This window comes from Trichoplusia ni, chromosome 4, assembly GCF_003590095.1.
Source record: "Trichoplusia ni isolate ovarian cell line Hi5 chromosome 4, tn1, whole genome shotgun sequence".
NCBI lineage: Eukaryota > Metazoa > Arthropoda > Insecta > Lepidoptera > Noctuidae > Trichoplusia > Trichoplusia ni.
Window position 1 is genome coordinate 8030895 of NC_039481.1, and position 17141 is coordinate 8048035.

General features: G+C 35.1%; 3 protein-coding genes across 7 annotated transcripts in view; 2 read left to right on the forward strand and 1 right to left on the reverse strand.

The window, feature by feature from the left end:
* Positions 1–691: 691 nt before the first annotated feature.
* LOC113492883 (40S ribosomal protein S8-like) lies at positions 692–2999 on the reverse strand. The gene is given in 7 exon segments (XM_026870594.1): positions 692–755; positions 758–832; positions 1155–1284; positions 2032–2207; positions 2312–2411; positions 2569–2675; positions 2899–2999. Coding segments are annotated over 7 exon segments (624 nt in total). The 5' UTR covers positions 2903–2999; the 3' UTR covers positions 692–723.
* Positions 3000–4317: 1318 nt separating this feature from the next.
* LOC113492884 (protein mago nashi homolog) lies at positions 4318–5356 on the forward strand. The gene is made up of 2 exons (XM_026870595.1): positions 4318–4831; positions 5134–5356. Exons 1-2 carry the CDS (start codon positions 4574–4576, stop codon positions 5314–5316), a joined length of 441 nt encoding a protein of 146 aa, XP_026726396.1. The 5' UTR covers positions 4318–4573; the 3' UTR covers positions 5317–5356.
* Positions 5357–10254: 4898 nt separating this feature from the next.
* Positions 10255–17141, forward strand: part of LOC113492886 (maternal protein pumilio) — a 64660-nt gene continuing 57773 nt past the window's right edge. For 3 of the 5 annotated variants that reach the window (XM_026870597.1, XM_026870598.1, XM_026870599.1), the window contains exons 1-2: positions 10255–11145; positions 11360–11848. In XM_026870597.1, the coding sequence (XP_026726398.1) occupies positions 10930–11145; positions 11360–11848 (705 nt within the window). In that variant the 5' untranslated portion in view covers positions 10255–10929. Of the gene's footprint in view, positions 11146–11359; positions 11849–16564; positions 16637–16711; positions 16803–17141 lie in introns of those variants that run through there. The other 2 variants (XM_026870596.1, XM_026870600.1) reach the window with 2 other exon arrangements.

The following is a 17141-nucleotide window of genomic DNA, read 5'->3' on the forward strand; positions in this document are numbered from 1 at the left end:
TTTAGCTTTTCTACAAAATTATTTTTTGACTAGCTGTTGCCCGCGACTTCGTTCCCGTGGGTAGAAGAAGATGTAAGTTATGATTTATACCCGTCCTGTTTTTCTTTCACATTTTCCATTGTATCTTCGCTCCTATTAGTCGCAGAGTCATGGTTTATAGCCTAAAGCCTTCCTCGATTAATTGTCTACTCAACACAAAAAGAATTTTTTCAATTTGGACCAGTAGTTCCTGAGATTAGCGCGTTCAAACAAACAAACAAACAAACAAACTCTTCAGGTTTATATATTAGTATAGTAGTATAGATTAGTATAGATTCAGCGATCCTCATTAGCATAGGCCGTTTAGACGATCTTAACTTCCAATTACTGATCTCACACGATTTTATTATAACTAACACAGCAAACGATTTGATTTATAAATTATTTCCATAAAATTAATTACATTCGATAAAACTATTTTAGGAGTGGATCACCCCTAACATTTAGAAAAGTAGATGTCCCATTCACATACCTACCCAATATGCAAACAATGAGAATTTGTCAAGCAGTCTCGGAGGAGTGTAACAACAAAAACCGCGACATGAGAATTCTATATATGAGATGTACAGGTGGTTTTAAAAGTTCAATTTTGAGTAAGCTTTAGAACAGAGAAATTATTGGAAAATTGTCTTGTTGGAAATAAAAGAATAGATATTTTTTAAGTTTATTTTTACATTACACTTCTCACTTCGCCCTCTTGGATTTGATCTTCTTAAGTAGAACTCGAGCTCCTTGCCTTCCAGAATGTAGCCGTCAGCACGGCCGCACTGTCCTGGCCGGCTAGCCACACACGCTGAAAATAAAAACCGACTTTAGTATTGCTGCTGCACATGCCAGTCTTGGTGACTTATTAGAGATAAGGTTCTCAGAGTAACTATGACAGAATAGATCATGCAACTGCTAGACTGTTCCCAAAACGGTACCAATCCATAAGTGCAGTCTCAAAACTTCTCGATCACATCATTGGTAAAGGATAATCAGCAACAATAAAATGGCTAAGTAGGTAGGTACATAAAACAATCTAATAATCAAATTACAAGACTACAGTTAAGTTTTATAACTCAGAAAAGGTATGTAACTGATACAATTGATAAACAACCAGTCTAGTAACTCACCTAACAAACGTCCAGTATGGAATTGCTCCTCCAGTGGTCCCTCAACCTTGGAGAGGCGCTGCCTTGCCAGGTATTTCTTGGCAGTTTTCTGGCTGCGCTTCTTGTTAATAATGGCATCTTCTGCCTCCGTCTAAAACAAATTAAATAATCATTTCATTGAAGACATAATAAAACTCTCCGTCTATTAGTGCCACTTCAGTATTTGCAACAATCACTGTTTACTCATCTGACACGCAAACTATCATCATTTTAATGCTATCTTTCTTCATCATTTAACTTATTAGAGAAATAAGGACTACAATTTTAATGCTAATATTATGTAGTCAAATATGAAGTTGGTTAAATAAATACTTGAAAATTTTGAAAACAGGCCCAACATATTTGAATTAAAAAGGTAAAGCACTATTATCATGCACTTGATAATAATATTATTACAACAAAACATACAAATACAAATGAAGAACCACTGACAATCTTGAAGAGTATTTTATGAGACCAAATGATATTTTTCACATTAAATGAAATCTGAATTAACAAAATAGGTTCATTGTAGTTGGTGGTACTTCTTTTGAAGTTACAAATATTTAAAAGTTATTAGTTATTAATAATATTTAATAGTTATTTCTATTCGTATGCATTTAGATAATCAATCCTTAGCCTGCCTTTTAGGCAGTACTAAAAATGTAACTTTGGTGAATAAAAATACCTAATAATATAGGGTTTAAGTACTTTATGTATAATAATATAAAAATAACTCTTATATTATTATACAAATCAATTAGAATTTAAAAGCTTACTGGACTGTGTGTATTATTGGGTACTGTAATGAATTAGCTTACAAGAATTAGTAAACTTGATTAGGTAAAAGTGCACTCACCAGTTTGGCACCCTTCTTCCTTCCAAGTGGCAGCAGGTAGTGAGACTCATACCACTGCCTGAAGGGGGTAGCATCCACCACAACGATGGCGTTCTTCACCAATGTCTTGGTACGCACCAACTCATTGTTGGATGCATTGTACACTACATCAATGATACGGGACTTGCGGGTGGAGCCTGCAATCATAACATTCGTTAACTAAGTTCTAAATAAATGAACTAGTCGTTACTACGTAATTATCATGCCTAAATGTGGAATATCTTAGTGGAAAGATACTCACATTCTGATCCCCATGAGAAATTTCCAGTGTCAAGGCGCAGGGCACGGTACTTCGTGTTGCCACCGCGAGAGCGCACCAAGTGAATGCGCTGGGGACCGAGCTGCAAAACAAAGTTGAGGATATCAATGAAGAAAGCAACACGAGTCATGCTTAGTTTAACTAAACGGTTATAACATAGTTCTGATTACTAATGAACATAAGAGCGCATGGCGAATACACATAACATTATCAAGAAAGGTTATGTTCGGAGTCCTCACCTTGGTGTTGGCAGCCGGGCGACCCAACTCATACTTCCTCTTCTTACGGATGGGCGCGCGTTTGCCGCCCGTTGCTCTCCGTTTATGCCAGTGATCACGACTGATACCTGAATTACACACACAACGTCAATCACATATGAACACTTCACCGACAGAACCTAATACATTCCACAACAATCTTGTAAATCTGGAGATTAACACAAAATATACTCATATAATTTAGCACCGAGTAATTATGAACAGAATTAACATTAAGATTGACGATAATAAATTTACATTACAGAGATAATATACGATTTTATTAAAAACACAGAGGACTAAGTTACTCACCCATCTTGGTTGGGTCAGAAAAGAAAAGGTTTGTTTGACAGACGGAACTTCTACACCTCTACTACAACTAGGTAGTCTATGGTTGGCAGTCTATACGCGATCTCAATAATCGCTTTCAAACAGGCTTTTTAGTACACTCCGATATTATGTTACAAAGACGAAAGAGATTATGTTTTCTTCGAAAGTTCTTATAGTAAATTGTTACGAAGAAATAATCTTTCGAAGACATTAAATTATTCTTTTAAATCGGAATAAAAAGGACCGCGTCCACAAGGCGCCCCTTTCAAATAGTTATTAACTTCACTTAAAGCAAAATTTCAGCTTAGATATTAACGCAAAACATAATTATAATACTATATCTAGAATTTTACTTATATTATTCCACAAATATAACTAGACACAGTCCGCAGACGTTCAGTCGACCCGACAAAAAACAAATGCAGTACTCAATTGAAGACTAATGTCAATAATTTGAAATAAGAACTCCAACTTAATCTTTTTTAAGTTTGAAAACCTTAAGCATTAGTTTTATTTTATCGGTTTATTGGTGTCATACGGTCAAACTCTAGAAAAATCATTCAAGATTCAAGTATTCTTCGATAAGCTTAGAAATAATGATAAAAGCCTTCAAGGAAACAAAAACGGAATTTTTGTAATTCCATCTTTTTTCACTTGTTGGATCAAGTCAGTATCTCGAAGACAGTATCTAAATCGCTTCCTAAACAGTGTTGTAAAAATTATGTCTAAATTTAAAATGCACTTAATTCTTTCTATGTCCTGCTGCAGATTGATACCTCTTCTAATCAGAGATCTTCTTGTACATTGCAAGTTCTGATTCACATATTTTTCATAATTATTTAATATTTTTGTAGTCGATTATACAAGCTCTATAGTTTGAATCTGAATAAAAAATAATAAGATACTAATCCTGTTATAATAATAATATTATAATCACAATAAAATAAAATAACAACATACAAATAGATTAGACATGAAGTCTTATAACATTATTCATGTACGGGGAATCTACCCTATAAGCTATCATGTTCAGGATGCTGTTGGTGCTGGCGCGTACTCTGCTGACCATTGAAGCGATGCGTTTTCGCATTATCGCGCTAAAACCGTCAACATGCGCGTCCGCGAACATGCCGGAGGCACTACAATAACGCGGCAACCCCAACAGCATCCTGAACGCATTATTATACTGGATCCGAAGGGATTCGTACGATCTTCGAGTATATGTAATCCATAGGCTGCACGTGTAGAATGTTGTGCAATACGCTCTAAACAAGGTTGTTTTAGCACCAGTGGAGCAACGTACAAACCTACGAGATACCATATTAGCTCTTACCGATAAAGCCCTTCGTTCCCGTTCCATGTCCATGTCGTCACGTAAATCTGAGGCAACCACATGACCTAGGTATTTAAAACTATCTACTCTTTCTAAGGAGGTTCAATTTTAATCTGCGGTATAGAAGCAAACGATTTGAAGTTGAACAATACAAAAATATCTGTGACGCTGTTTCGTTTCGGTCTTGGCGCTCTTGCCTTACGCTTCATTAAGTTTAACAGGAGCTAAGAAAAACATTGATTTCTCTTCCTGAATTTTAACAAAGCGTGCTGTGTGTAATTATTCGTTAAACAAACTGATTTCATTCAAGTTAAACGAATAAAAATGTCTTCAGACTTCTATATTCGTTACTATGTCGGACACAAAGGAAAGTTTGGTCACGAATTTTTAGAATTCGAATTCCGCCCCGATGGCAAACTCCGGTACGCAAATAATTCTAATTACAAAAATGATACAATGATTCGTAAAGAAGCATATGTTCATCCTTGCGTGATGGAAGAACTCAAAAGGATTATAGTAGACTCAGAAATAATGCACGAAGACGACCGGCTATGGCCACAACCAGACCGAGTGGGGAGACAGGTACACATCATCTATTCTAGTTTGTACGGCAATATTATTCAGCACAGTTGTTTTATCCTGTTGTTGTTGGAATTCCAAATTTTCAAATGGTTTTTGTGTTATTCATTAAGTAGAGAAATCTTAAATACTATTCCGATAAAGTAGGGTTATCATGAACAATTTATTATTGTACACATTTGTTTAAAAATTATGTCCATTGTTGCAATTAATACTGTTTTAATTACACTTTCAATATTCAATCAATTATTTATTTTCAACCGGTACACTTGGTATTGTTTCTTTGAGACTTATTTCTTTTTCAGGAGTTGGAGATAGTTATAGGGGAAGAACACATTTCCTTCACAACATCTAAAACAGGATCCTTGGTTGATGTAAATCAGTCTCGAGATCCAGAAGGCCTCCGTGGTTTTTATTATCTGGTTCAAGATCTTAAATGTCTAGTATTTTCCCTCATTGGTCTTCACTTCAAGATCAAACCTATTTAAGTGTCTGACTATAAGAGTAATAAAAATTTGAGTAATAAGACTTCTTTTACTTTCAATGTTTTAATGCTTGTGTATAATATAATAATATGAAATCAAATCTAGTTGTTGATGAAATGGTGCAATGGAACTTATGAACAAAGTAATACCTAATTTAATTATTAAGACTAGGTATTTCCTAATGATTTCATGCTTTTTCACACTGATATATATCTTATATCAATAATAGCTTACTAGGCAAACCAAGTGGTGAAATTATCACTCCAGAACCACTGTGATACTTGTTGCTGGTTCAAACTCCTCGTACGACAAGCATTTGCGTGACTGTATCACACAAATGCTTGTCCTTAGTCTGGGGCCTGCCTTTGTGCTTGTGACTTAAATGCTTGAAAATAAGGATTAAGTTCTTTAGCATGGGAGATTTTTTTTTATTACAAACTAGCTGTTTCCCGCGACTTCGTCCATGTGGTTCTTCGCTCCTATTTGTCGCAGCCTGATGGTATATGAATGGTCTATTCTATAAAAAAAGATTTTTTCAATTTCAACCAGTAGTTCCTGAGATTAGCGCGTTCAAACAAACAAACTCTTCAGCTTTATATATTAGTATAGAAGTATAGATTAATTCTAGGGAAGTTCTGGTGTAGGCAAAAATAACACAGAGATGAAAAACGTTAGGTGTAGACGGTTCTTATCACTTAAGTTTATGGAAAACATTATAGTAGCTGCTATGTGTGTAGTTAAACTCATTGAAAACGTGGGTAACTTAAGTCTGAGAATTAGAAAGCATTTATTTTTCATCCTCTAGAATATGAAAACAAGCTTTTTTTCTTAGCTTCTATAATACTATACTTTAAATTTCCAACAGTAAGTCGATCCCCATTTTTATCCTTACTATATCTGTACTAATATAATTATAAAGCTGAAAAGTTTATTTGTTTGTTTGAACGCGCTAATCTCAGGAACTACTGGTTCAAATTGATTTTTTTTTGTATTGAATAGACCATTCATCGAGGAAGGTTTTAGGCTTATTACCATCACGTTGCGACTAATAGGAGCGAAGATACAATGGAAAATGTGGAAAAAAACAGGGAAAATTATTCAACTTCGAGGGCTTCCGTTGAAAAATTCCTAACTTATATCTTTTAACCACGCGGGCAACAGCTAGTATATTATGTTTCTTTTCTGTCATGGGATATCTTCATGGGAAGAGACACGGTCCTTTTTAAAGGCGTGTACGGGGACACAGGTCCAACTTGCAGAGGCCTTCTTGAGAACTTTAATCTAAAATGTGTTGGGGTATCTACCAAGGGCCATCCACCCCTGCTCTATAAAAGAACACATGGACAGCCCAAGGTACCTACAAAACTAATGTAGTTTGTGGAGTTAAAACTAATTTGTTTAATAGTTCCTATTATATACTATGGAAAAACTATGGCACCTGCCGTTCAAAACATAGAAATTGGCAGGTCGTGACTCGCCGGCTCAAAAACGGCCCATTTCTTATTCATTATCTTCTATTTATACAAAACTCTGGTATACTCTCAAAGATAGGTTTTTGTATACCAGACGAGTAAAATATGTGACGCGGCGGCGCAGGCCGCGGCTGTTGGTAGTGCCGCGTGCGCGCACCAACCTGCTGGAGCCCTCACTCGCGCGTTGCGCACACTCAACACTGTGGCTGATGACATTGATTTATTCAACTGTACACTGAGTGAGTTCACAAGGGCCACTTACTGTGTAGTATGTAAAGAAATATAGTTAAGGTAATATATTTTTAGTTACTATGTCGAATTAGGTGAAGATATCTATAATGGCAAAGTAAATAAATGAATATTACTGATGTTCCCTCTGCTCTGCTGACGTTGCCTACAGCGAAAGGCAACATCAGTGAGATAAGCTAAGGGAGAGAGGTGCAGCACCGATTGCACCATCGCGGGTCATAGACTCGGAGTGAGTTTCGCCACGCCATTAAACTCTTCCACCCCCAAGCATATAACTCTAATGAACCAGTTAAGGCAAGAAAGAGCTGGGAGTCCCCATAGAGAGTGACCCCCTGGGGCCCTCAAGTTCCGTTGTGTCGCTATTCACGAACAGCTCGCTACAAGCTGCCCTGGGATGTATGCTCTTACATATAACTTCAGATAGATTTTTTGTTTGTAATGTGGTCATGCGTTATTCCCATGGAGAGATAACGATTAGCAACAGCTATTTATTTATTTTTTATATATTATTAAGAAATAAATATATTAATAAATTAAATATATTAAATGCGAAAGTAACTCTGTCTATCTGTTACGCATTCCCGCTCAAACCTCTTAACCGACTTTGATGAAATTGGGCACAGACCATGTTTAGACCCTGAGAAAGGACATAGGCTACCTACTTTTTGTTGCGAAAAAAGGGATGAAGAGCAGTAGCGGATTTACAAATATTCAAGGCTATGGGCTGTTAAGCTTTTGCCGCCCTTGCCTTCACAATTGTCAAAGTGTCATGTACTAGTGGGTAAATATAGAAAATTGCTTAACGGATTCAGGGAACGAACCATGACAAATGATAAGTGATAAGAAAAAGTCATTGGCAAAATTTCTTGCCGACTTCTATCTGTAAAACATCAAAAACAGAATACAGAAAACCGTCATCCACAAATCTTTTTTGCTGGTATCTGCTGGTATATCCGCCACTGATGAAGAGGTTAAAAGTTTGCGTTCGTCATTTCTAAAGATAAAACCATGAAACTTGCGTACTCTTAGGGTGTGCACTGTTTTTGCATACTGGCTCCTGTAAGTGCCTCTTGGACAAAAGGGACCAATGGATTTTCCTAGGTACTTTCTGCCACTTAATGGGATACGTAGTTACCCTATACCTGCTGTAAACAGTTATACATATATTTTTTAATATGTCTACTCTCTTTTGAACAAATGTTAGACAAAAATCTATACCGTTCTTTTATAATCCATAACATTAAAATTTAAGTACGCAAAAGGAGCCGCGGCTACCAGCTAGTTTATAATAACGCTTGGGTGAGTTAAGAAAAATATATACTATATATAAAAGAGTAAAGTTCGCGAGCAGAAAATGCGGATGGTGCCAGGAGAGCAAGTACAAGTACATGAGGTTCGGTGGTAGTTCGTACGTTCTGGGCCCCAATTCTGCTATTTAAAATGGCCGATGAATGAATGAAATTTGGCTTAAAAATAATGTCAATTTTCGTTTTATCAGCATTTTTCCACACAATAATTGGAAATTCAGTATGGGACGCTAAACCCAAGATCAATACAATTAAGCTTCAATTATTGTATTGGCAAAAGGCTTACGAGATTATATATTTTTAAAACAAATACTTGAGTATTGAGAATAGGAATAATTTCAAATTGAATTCCCGGGCCCTGCTTATAACAATGGCCGATGAATGATTGGCAATTGGATTAAATTTGAAACTATTCCTATTCTCTTAAGCTTTTTGCGCAATAATTATTGTGTTAATTTTTTGATTTACCTACCGCCACTTGATCTGTCCCATATAAAAAGACGCAAGATGACATAAGAATTTTATATAACAGATTATTATTGTTAGTTAGTCATAAGAGGCATAGTGGGGAAAGATATGCAACATAATTCGATTTCCATTACCTGATCACCAGAACTGATAAATAGAAAAAAAAATACATTGACATTGGCTACCCAAATGTTAGCCACTCGTTTATTATCTTCAAGGAACCAGGGCCCCAATTCTGCTATTTACAATGGCCGATGAATTCATGAAAATTGGCTTAGAATGACACTTTTCGTATTTTCATAAGCATTTTTTCCACGCAATAATTGGAAATTTAGTAGGGAACGGTACACTCAAGGTCAATACACTGCATTTTCAAATATTATGTTGGCAAAATGCTTAAGAGATTAGGAATAATTTCAAATTTAATCCAATTGAAAATCATTCATCAGCCATTGTAAATAGCAGAATCGAGGCCCTGAATACGTATGGAAATGTGCTGCACATAAGTAGAGTGCTATAGTTTATTGTAACTAAATCCTTTAAAATCATCATATTATCAGCTTAAAATCACCTACAGCTGGTTACAAAGGCCATTCCTCTTTTCAAGTATTTTGTATTGTGTTATCCAGCTGCTTTTTGTGAACAGTTATTAACTCTTCGGCCTTCACTTATCATATCATCTGTCTGATGTCTAGATACCTAGGCGTGAAGTCAGCTTTTATATAGACCTCATCCAAACAACTCACTCAACTCAAGATGACTCGGTTGTCTGCCTACCGCATATAGAGATCGAAGCAACTACCCATTTTTATATCTAATTAATTATTCTTGTGGTCAAAATAAGGAAATAAACAAAAATTAGGCTACAAATGTGCGATCTCTTTAATTTTTTTCATGTTTTATACTGTGGTTTAAAAATTTATCTAAGATTAGAATAGAATAGAATATTCTTTATAGCACACCATTAAAATATTTATTCTACAATAAATCCGATTTTTTGTTTCTAGCAATAATACAAAACTTCTAAGAAAAAACAATTGAAACTTGAAATGTTTACATTCTGTGGGTTATTTGACAACTAAGTTACGCTTCTTTTCACAAAACAATTTGCTTTCAAAACTAACAACATAAAAAAAATTGAATGAAAACAGAAATTAAAAATAGCAAATAAAATAAAACATATATTATCCGATTACCTGATTACTTTACAACTTAGTTTACTTTACGAGAATATATCATAAGTCTATACATTGAAATAATTCGAAATTGATTTATTTTTAGACGTCTAATGATTGGCGGTTTTGGTAAATCCAATTCGGTTGCTTGCTTCTTTAAAAAAAATGAGTGATTTCATAAAATTGAAAGCATCTTTCTCAGTTTGAATTTCAATATTTTTAGAAAATACTTGTAGAGAAACGTATTTGGCATTATGTATTTATGTTTATAGTATAGTTTTGCGCGTTGCGCGCGCATCGCATCTGCCCGACCGACCGATTATGGCGGACAGGCAGTGAAGAATGTTTGTCGTCTTTTCTAAATCAGAAAGTATCGACAGCAGCCAATGGCATAAACCGGGTTTTTTGTAAAAATTGTACATTGTAAATAGTTCTGTGTACATATAGTAATTATATTTGTGCTCGTTTTGTTTAGAAATTGTGTGAATAGTGTATTATTTTGAGTGTTTATCCAGTTCAGTTTTAGACGCCGACAAATCGCTAAATCCTAACGTTAGTACATTAGTTAAACCCATATAACTTCTAAATTCTAAAATTCTGTGGTTCCGTATTGTAAAAATCATTAATTTTACTTCTTGTCTTTGTTTCGATCCGTCAAGGAGACCGTTGCAGTAGATGCAATATTTTGGTTTCCCTTAGCGGCTGTCATCGTGCTTTGATAGAACTACTGTCATTACAAAGACAAAAAGACAGTTTTCGTTGCTACATAAATGTCTTCAATATCGAGATCTGTTTGTTGTTTGTAGTTAATTTTATAATGTAAATCGGTTTAATAACAGTCCTGCCCGTATTATTATTGGTAGTAGCTCTACGTAACTACAAACGGAAAGATCGCGAGACATTTTGTGTTTACGGTTACGAGGGATTGAACTATTGTGAAACTGAATGCTCGAACCTCACGGTAGCCCAATGAAGTGGCCGGGAACGGCAGCCGAAGAAGAGGCGGGCGAAGCTGGGTTGCAGAGCACGCGCGCTTCTCAGGCTCGTAGCCAGGACGATGCCACTGTGCATTACGTGTTCCAACGTGAGCCACAAGAAGGCGAGCTGCCGTCTTTAGCGCCCAAACAACGCTGGGCCGTCGGGGACGATACAATTGCTGAGGTTTGTTTACATTGATGCATTATTAACTTCAACTTGTATTTACAATGGACAGCAGTTATTTATAACCTAAAATTGTAAATGTCAGATTAATGTTTTGTGTGTGAGACAATTTGTTTTGTAATAGCTTTTTATTTTGGTGTTGAAAATGCAGTTGATAATTGTTTATTGACATGTTTACTGATACTATATTTATTGTGAATTTCTTTAATTTCAGAATCCAGATAAATGGAAGAATACCAATCCCATGACCATGAACAATATGCATCAACAAGCTCAAGTTCAGCTTAAAAATTCACAGACAAATCAACAACAGTTTATTAACCAGGCTATAGCATCATCAGTTGGGACCTTGACCATAAATCCCTCAGTTATTGGAAGTCATCCAGCTCATTTGACCACCAACATGGTACATACACAATTGGCTCCATTGCAAAATCCAACACTTGGAAACAATTTAATACAAAACAGTGCAGTGATGTTGCCACAGCTCCAAGGCATGCAGAATGCTCCACAACTTGGCCAACAAGGATTGTATGACATACACCAACACCATGGTAACATAGCTATTAATGGTATTGGGAAAAACTCTGAACACCTCATGTATTTGAGCCAAGCTGGGATGCTGGCACCTGGAACTAATCAATTTCTTCAACAAGGACAAAATCAACTTGGATTAACACCAGTTGCTGCCATCAGAAATCAGGTAAGAAGTGCATTCCTATTTTGGTTGATGCTTCCAGATTGTGAGCATGTCTGGGTATGTTTTTAGTTTACTTTAATCATAATTTATGTAGTTAAAATTCATACTTCTTCAATCCTCTTGAGCAGTAAGCTCAATAAGCTCCTATATGTAAGCTATGGACTAAAAAAGATGACCACTTTCTTAAAATTACTAGTCAGTTATAATTTCAAACTGATTTTGACCAAAAGCTATGTAACAAGTGTTTAATATATGAATAACAAGCTTCATTTCTTTCAATTCATTTGTTAACATATCTGTATACATGATCAGATCCCTTAAGGACTGGATTACCAGATGTAGTTTCTCTTACATAAATTGTATCTTTAAAACATGTTAAAAATGGTTTCTAAAGTTCATACTTGTCAAAGATAGCAACGAGAATTGCCATATTTTCTAGTGCATGATTAGTAGAGTACTTACTAACCCTTCTTATTTGGTAAAGAATTCACATAGTCTGTTACTGGTATTTTTAACTGTAGTATACTGTTTAAATAGAGGAAGCATGAAAGCCATATGAACCGAAACAACAGATAAATTCCTTAGAATGTGTACACATGAGAAACTAAAAAGAATAATTATATTAGGATAAGATTATATTCTAGGAACAAATACAAAAAGTATTACCAATAATTCTTCCACTACCAGGCAGAGAAATGGAAACAGAACAAATAATCAATCCAATCATTAACTATGCTCTTGATTACTGGCAGGCAATTTGAGAAAGCAATGAAGAACTCAGGCTGACTTAAAACGGAGTCGACTTAATGATCCAATCAGATCCTTTATTTTATATATTTATCTCACATCAGATAGTCACTGTAAAACTAAAGTAAGTCAAAAAATTATGGTAAAATTTGTAAAATTTTAAGAAGTTTAATTCTTGTACTATTGTATTAATTAAGCTGGTCTTTTTAATATGAATTCCACAACATATAGGTAAAGGTGCAGCTAAACTATGTTACAATATAACTTAGCCATTCTTATCCTATGCAGCTGTGGGATAGATAGTACCACTAACTTAATATAACAGTAGGTGGCCAAATTATTAAGGCAGTGCTCATATTTATGAAATTTCCAGTTTGGTATGTGTTTATATTGTTGCTACTGGTTCCTCATTTCATTCACGGGTTAACTCCATGAAAAAGACACCATCTGTAAACAACTATAATGTAAAATAGGATGAGGACTGACATGAAGAATCCAAAGAACTATTGCATATTAATGGGTAAAAAAATCAATTAGACCATTTTCCAGACTGACTCTGGGTGTGTAACATAATTAATGTTATTACAGCCCTACTGGTACTATTACTTTACTTATAAATTATTATTATTTTCATGCTTTTTTGATTGTCAATATGTATGGTTTCAAAATTGATGTTAATAGTATTTTTCCATTTGTCCCTTAACCACTAAGTGTCATTTGATGGAAAGTCTCACTAGAGAATGGCATCACATGTACAAATTCCAATGAGATCCAACACATTGAAGCTCTCATAGCAGCAAAAGGTAGCTACTCTAAATATAAAAAAATATTGAATTATTTTTATTTATTTTATAACTAGCATTTCGCCCGTGCCGATGTCGGTTATATCGCGTTTCCAAGAGAACTCTTCTAAAGTCCGGGATAAAAACTATCTTATGTTCTTTCTCTAGGTCAGCTTTATCTCTGAACCAAATTTCATTAAAATCAGTTCAGTGGTTTAGACGTGAAAGCGTAAAAGACAGACAGACTTACTTTCGCATTTATAATATTAGTAGGGATAGGGATTTATGTATACACGAAATATTAAAAATGCACAGCATTACGAATATGATGTACAAGTGTACCGCTTATTAACAAAGAAATCTCTACCAGCAGACCCGCCATTGGAGAAGTGGTTGATATTGGCAGCCAACAGTGGGCAACTTCATAAATTTATTAAAAAATAAAAGTTTTGTTAAATGACAAATTTTTAAGTAAAAATAAACCGAAATTATAATATGATAAATCTAATATATAAAATTCCCGTGTCACGATGTTAGTTACCGTACTCCTCCGAAACGGTTCGACCGATTATGATGAAATTTTGTATACATATTGGGTAGGACTGAGAATAGAACAACATCTATTTTTCATACCCCTAAGTGACAAGGGTTGCCCACACTAAAAAAATATATTTTTTTATAATATGGCATTAAAAAATAAATACATCTAGAAAAAAAAAATTCGGCAAAAAAACGTTTGCTGGGTCAGCTAGTATACATATAAAATAGATGATGCATAAAAAATTGAAAAATATTAAAGTATTTTCATGAATAGAATATGAATAAAGTTGATTACAACATTTCTGTTGATTTTGTGATCCCAATTTTTTTCTCTAATCATCTTTGATTTAATTTTCTCTAATCGTACTTTGTTTGGCCCTATCTTTGTAACATCAAATATCAAAACTATTCTAGAATTCTAATATATATAAATCAGACTACAATGTATTATGTTTTACTACTATTTAATTATGCTGGCATAATTTTTGTCACTTCTATGTCACTGCATAAAAATAAAATGTTTCATCACCAACAAAAATTTTGCTATGTTTGTACCCATCTCAGTAATATCGACAAAAGTGGTCTCTTTTTTTTCTTATTCCAATCATCCTTTTTCACCTCTATGATTTTCTTTCTTCATCCCGCTATCTCGCTCGCGTTGTGAGGTGGTCACGCCTCGATATTTCAGGACACCAATCTAGATGTTAGCCAGGCCATTGCTTGTTTGTTATGCGACAGAGATACCCAGCTCAGTTCCATTTTAATCAAGCAAACTTTTGAGACACGTCAATTATATGTCTAAGACCACAGTATACTAATTCTTCTAAAATCAAGCTACTGTCCATGGCACAATGACCAACGTTGAAATTGAAATTTATAATGTCAATGAACTACAAGGTTTGTACACCGGTTTAGAATGGGGGAATAAGCCTTGTAAATAAGTTTAGCTTTTTGTCATTTTAACATTATAATTTCACAGAAAAAGCAATCTGTAAAAGAATAAAATTCATGAAAGTTATATTAATACAGGTTTTCACGCCAAATAAAATTGGGTTAATCTTATTTTGTTTTGTAGGTATATTAAGAACAATATAATTATGCTGCCATACATATTATGTCTTATTTTTACCCAACTAACGCAAATACCCCTTCAGGAGCACGCGATCTTTGTCTACGTAGATTTACTAAGTATTAGGTATATTTTCTTCGAATTGCAAAATGTGGAACAAAATCAGTTACAGCCCGTTCCGCTATTTAATGTTAACCCACCGTCTCCAAATCACACTAGCCCCAGCCCTCCAAACTGGCAATATAACATAAGCCAAATAAAAACAGGTGTTAGTTGTAACGCTTTTCCTATGCCAATAGCAACGACGTTTGCGCAGACGGTGGAGAAGCGCCGACGCTCAAAAAACGCTAGTCTTGTAACGGTCCAAGTCAAGATCCAAACCTTGCCATGAAGGCCCTTAGGAAAGTTGCCAATTTAGCCTAATTCTTTTCTTCGGGCTCGAGACTCCTTAAGTCTCGTCGCATTTTTCGTCGACGCAGTTGACATCGCCGTTCACGCTAACTGCACAAAAGTACTGTATAGATCCAAAAGTAGTTGTGCTAAGGAAAACAAATCGTGTGCCTCGGGAACAGTGGGTATCAGATATTAAAGCGTTCTCTTTAAGTCTTTCAACCCAACCCAACTGTCCGGGATTTTTTTTCCACTTCATGGTTTGTTGATTACTATCAGTTGCCCGCAACTGGGTCGGCGTGGACTTCAGTTAACAGCGCGTGTTGGATCCCGTTTCCGTGAGAATGCCGAGATAAAATTATCCTATTATCCCTTAAAATCAACATACCCATAAAACTCTACGCACACATTATTTCTAAATATAAACTTAGACCCCTCATTTTCCCCCTAAAAAATTGTTTCCCAATTTAAAGTAAACTATGTCCTTTCTCAGCCTTTAGAAAATCGGTGTACCAAATTTCATAACAATGGATTCAGTAGTTTTAACGTGAGGGCGAGACAGATAGAGATACTTTCGCATTTATAATATTAGTATGGAAGTATGGATTATTACATGGACTACTATTCTTAACGTTAACTTTTTAATGAAGAAAAAAAGTAGGTAAAATTTAACAATCAAAAAATGGATTATTGCAATTTCATGTAAAATAATCTGCCGCATAACAATTATAATATGGCTCTGTTATTATTAGTATATATTTACTAAAATTACTCGAGCGTAGTCATATATATGCACCGTGCACATAAACAATAATAAAAAAATAAACACCAAAAGCTACTTGTGAAATTTCAGAAAAGTTAACCTCTGAGTATCACATTTATTAGTTAAATAAAGTTACAAATAAGGTATTTTTAATAGTAAAGATCCGATCCATTAATAGAGCCACTATGCCTGTTCGTTAGCAACAAACTTCGACATTATAAACACGTCCATCCATAGACTAAAAAATGTACGCGGCTCCCGGAGTGTATATTCTATGGTCATTTCAATTTTGGTTTGCGCGCCATCTATCAAACTTGAACGGCAACTTTGCTCTGTGCGACGCTCCCTTGTATGGGGAATTTTAACGCAGGCGCTGTGGTCGGCGTACGTCCTTTGTTCGAAACAAGTCAACATTGTATTATTTGAGTTTAGATCTTTCCAGTTTTATTTCGCTGCAAATAAACATTATAGTGTAAGAAATGTGTATTATTATCGCTGTGGTTAGTGTATTTATCATATAAAAGTTGTGTTTCACGTTAAAAGTGATATTTTCTCACGAAAAGCTTTCGTTGTAGTACATGACCGAGCTTTAGGCGGATTGTACGCATGAAACCCTTGAGCGACTTTTTTTTTGAAACTGATGTTAAGGATATGGGCCCCGACATGGTGAGTTAGATGATTTATATAATAGATTGATAAACTTGCTTGCGGTTTTAAGTCATGAAATTACTAAAATCTTGGTTTTTTCAAGCAACAGGTCCGTTTTTGTTTTGTTTACTTGTCACCGGCGTCCGCCATTTGTGAATCTGAATTTGTTCACCGGTTTGGTATACACGGAATTTTTTCTTAAAGTTTTCTTCTATCATTACCTATCACGAGTTTTCAGTCTTAATGAACCATGGTTTAGATTTAATACGAAATGTTACGTGTTTAATTCATTGATGTGCTTAAAACAAAGATACAGCTTCGTCCATTATTGTTATTGTCGCCATTGAAGCAACGGTG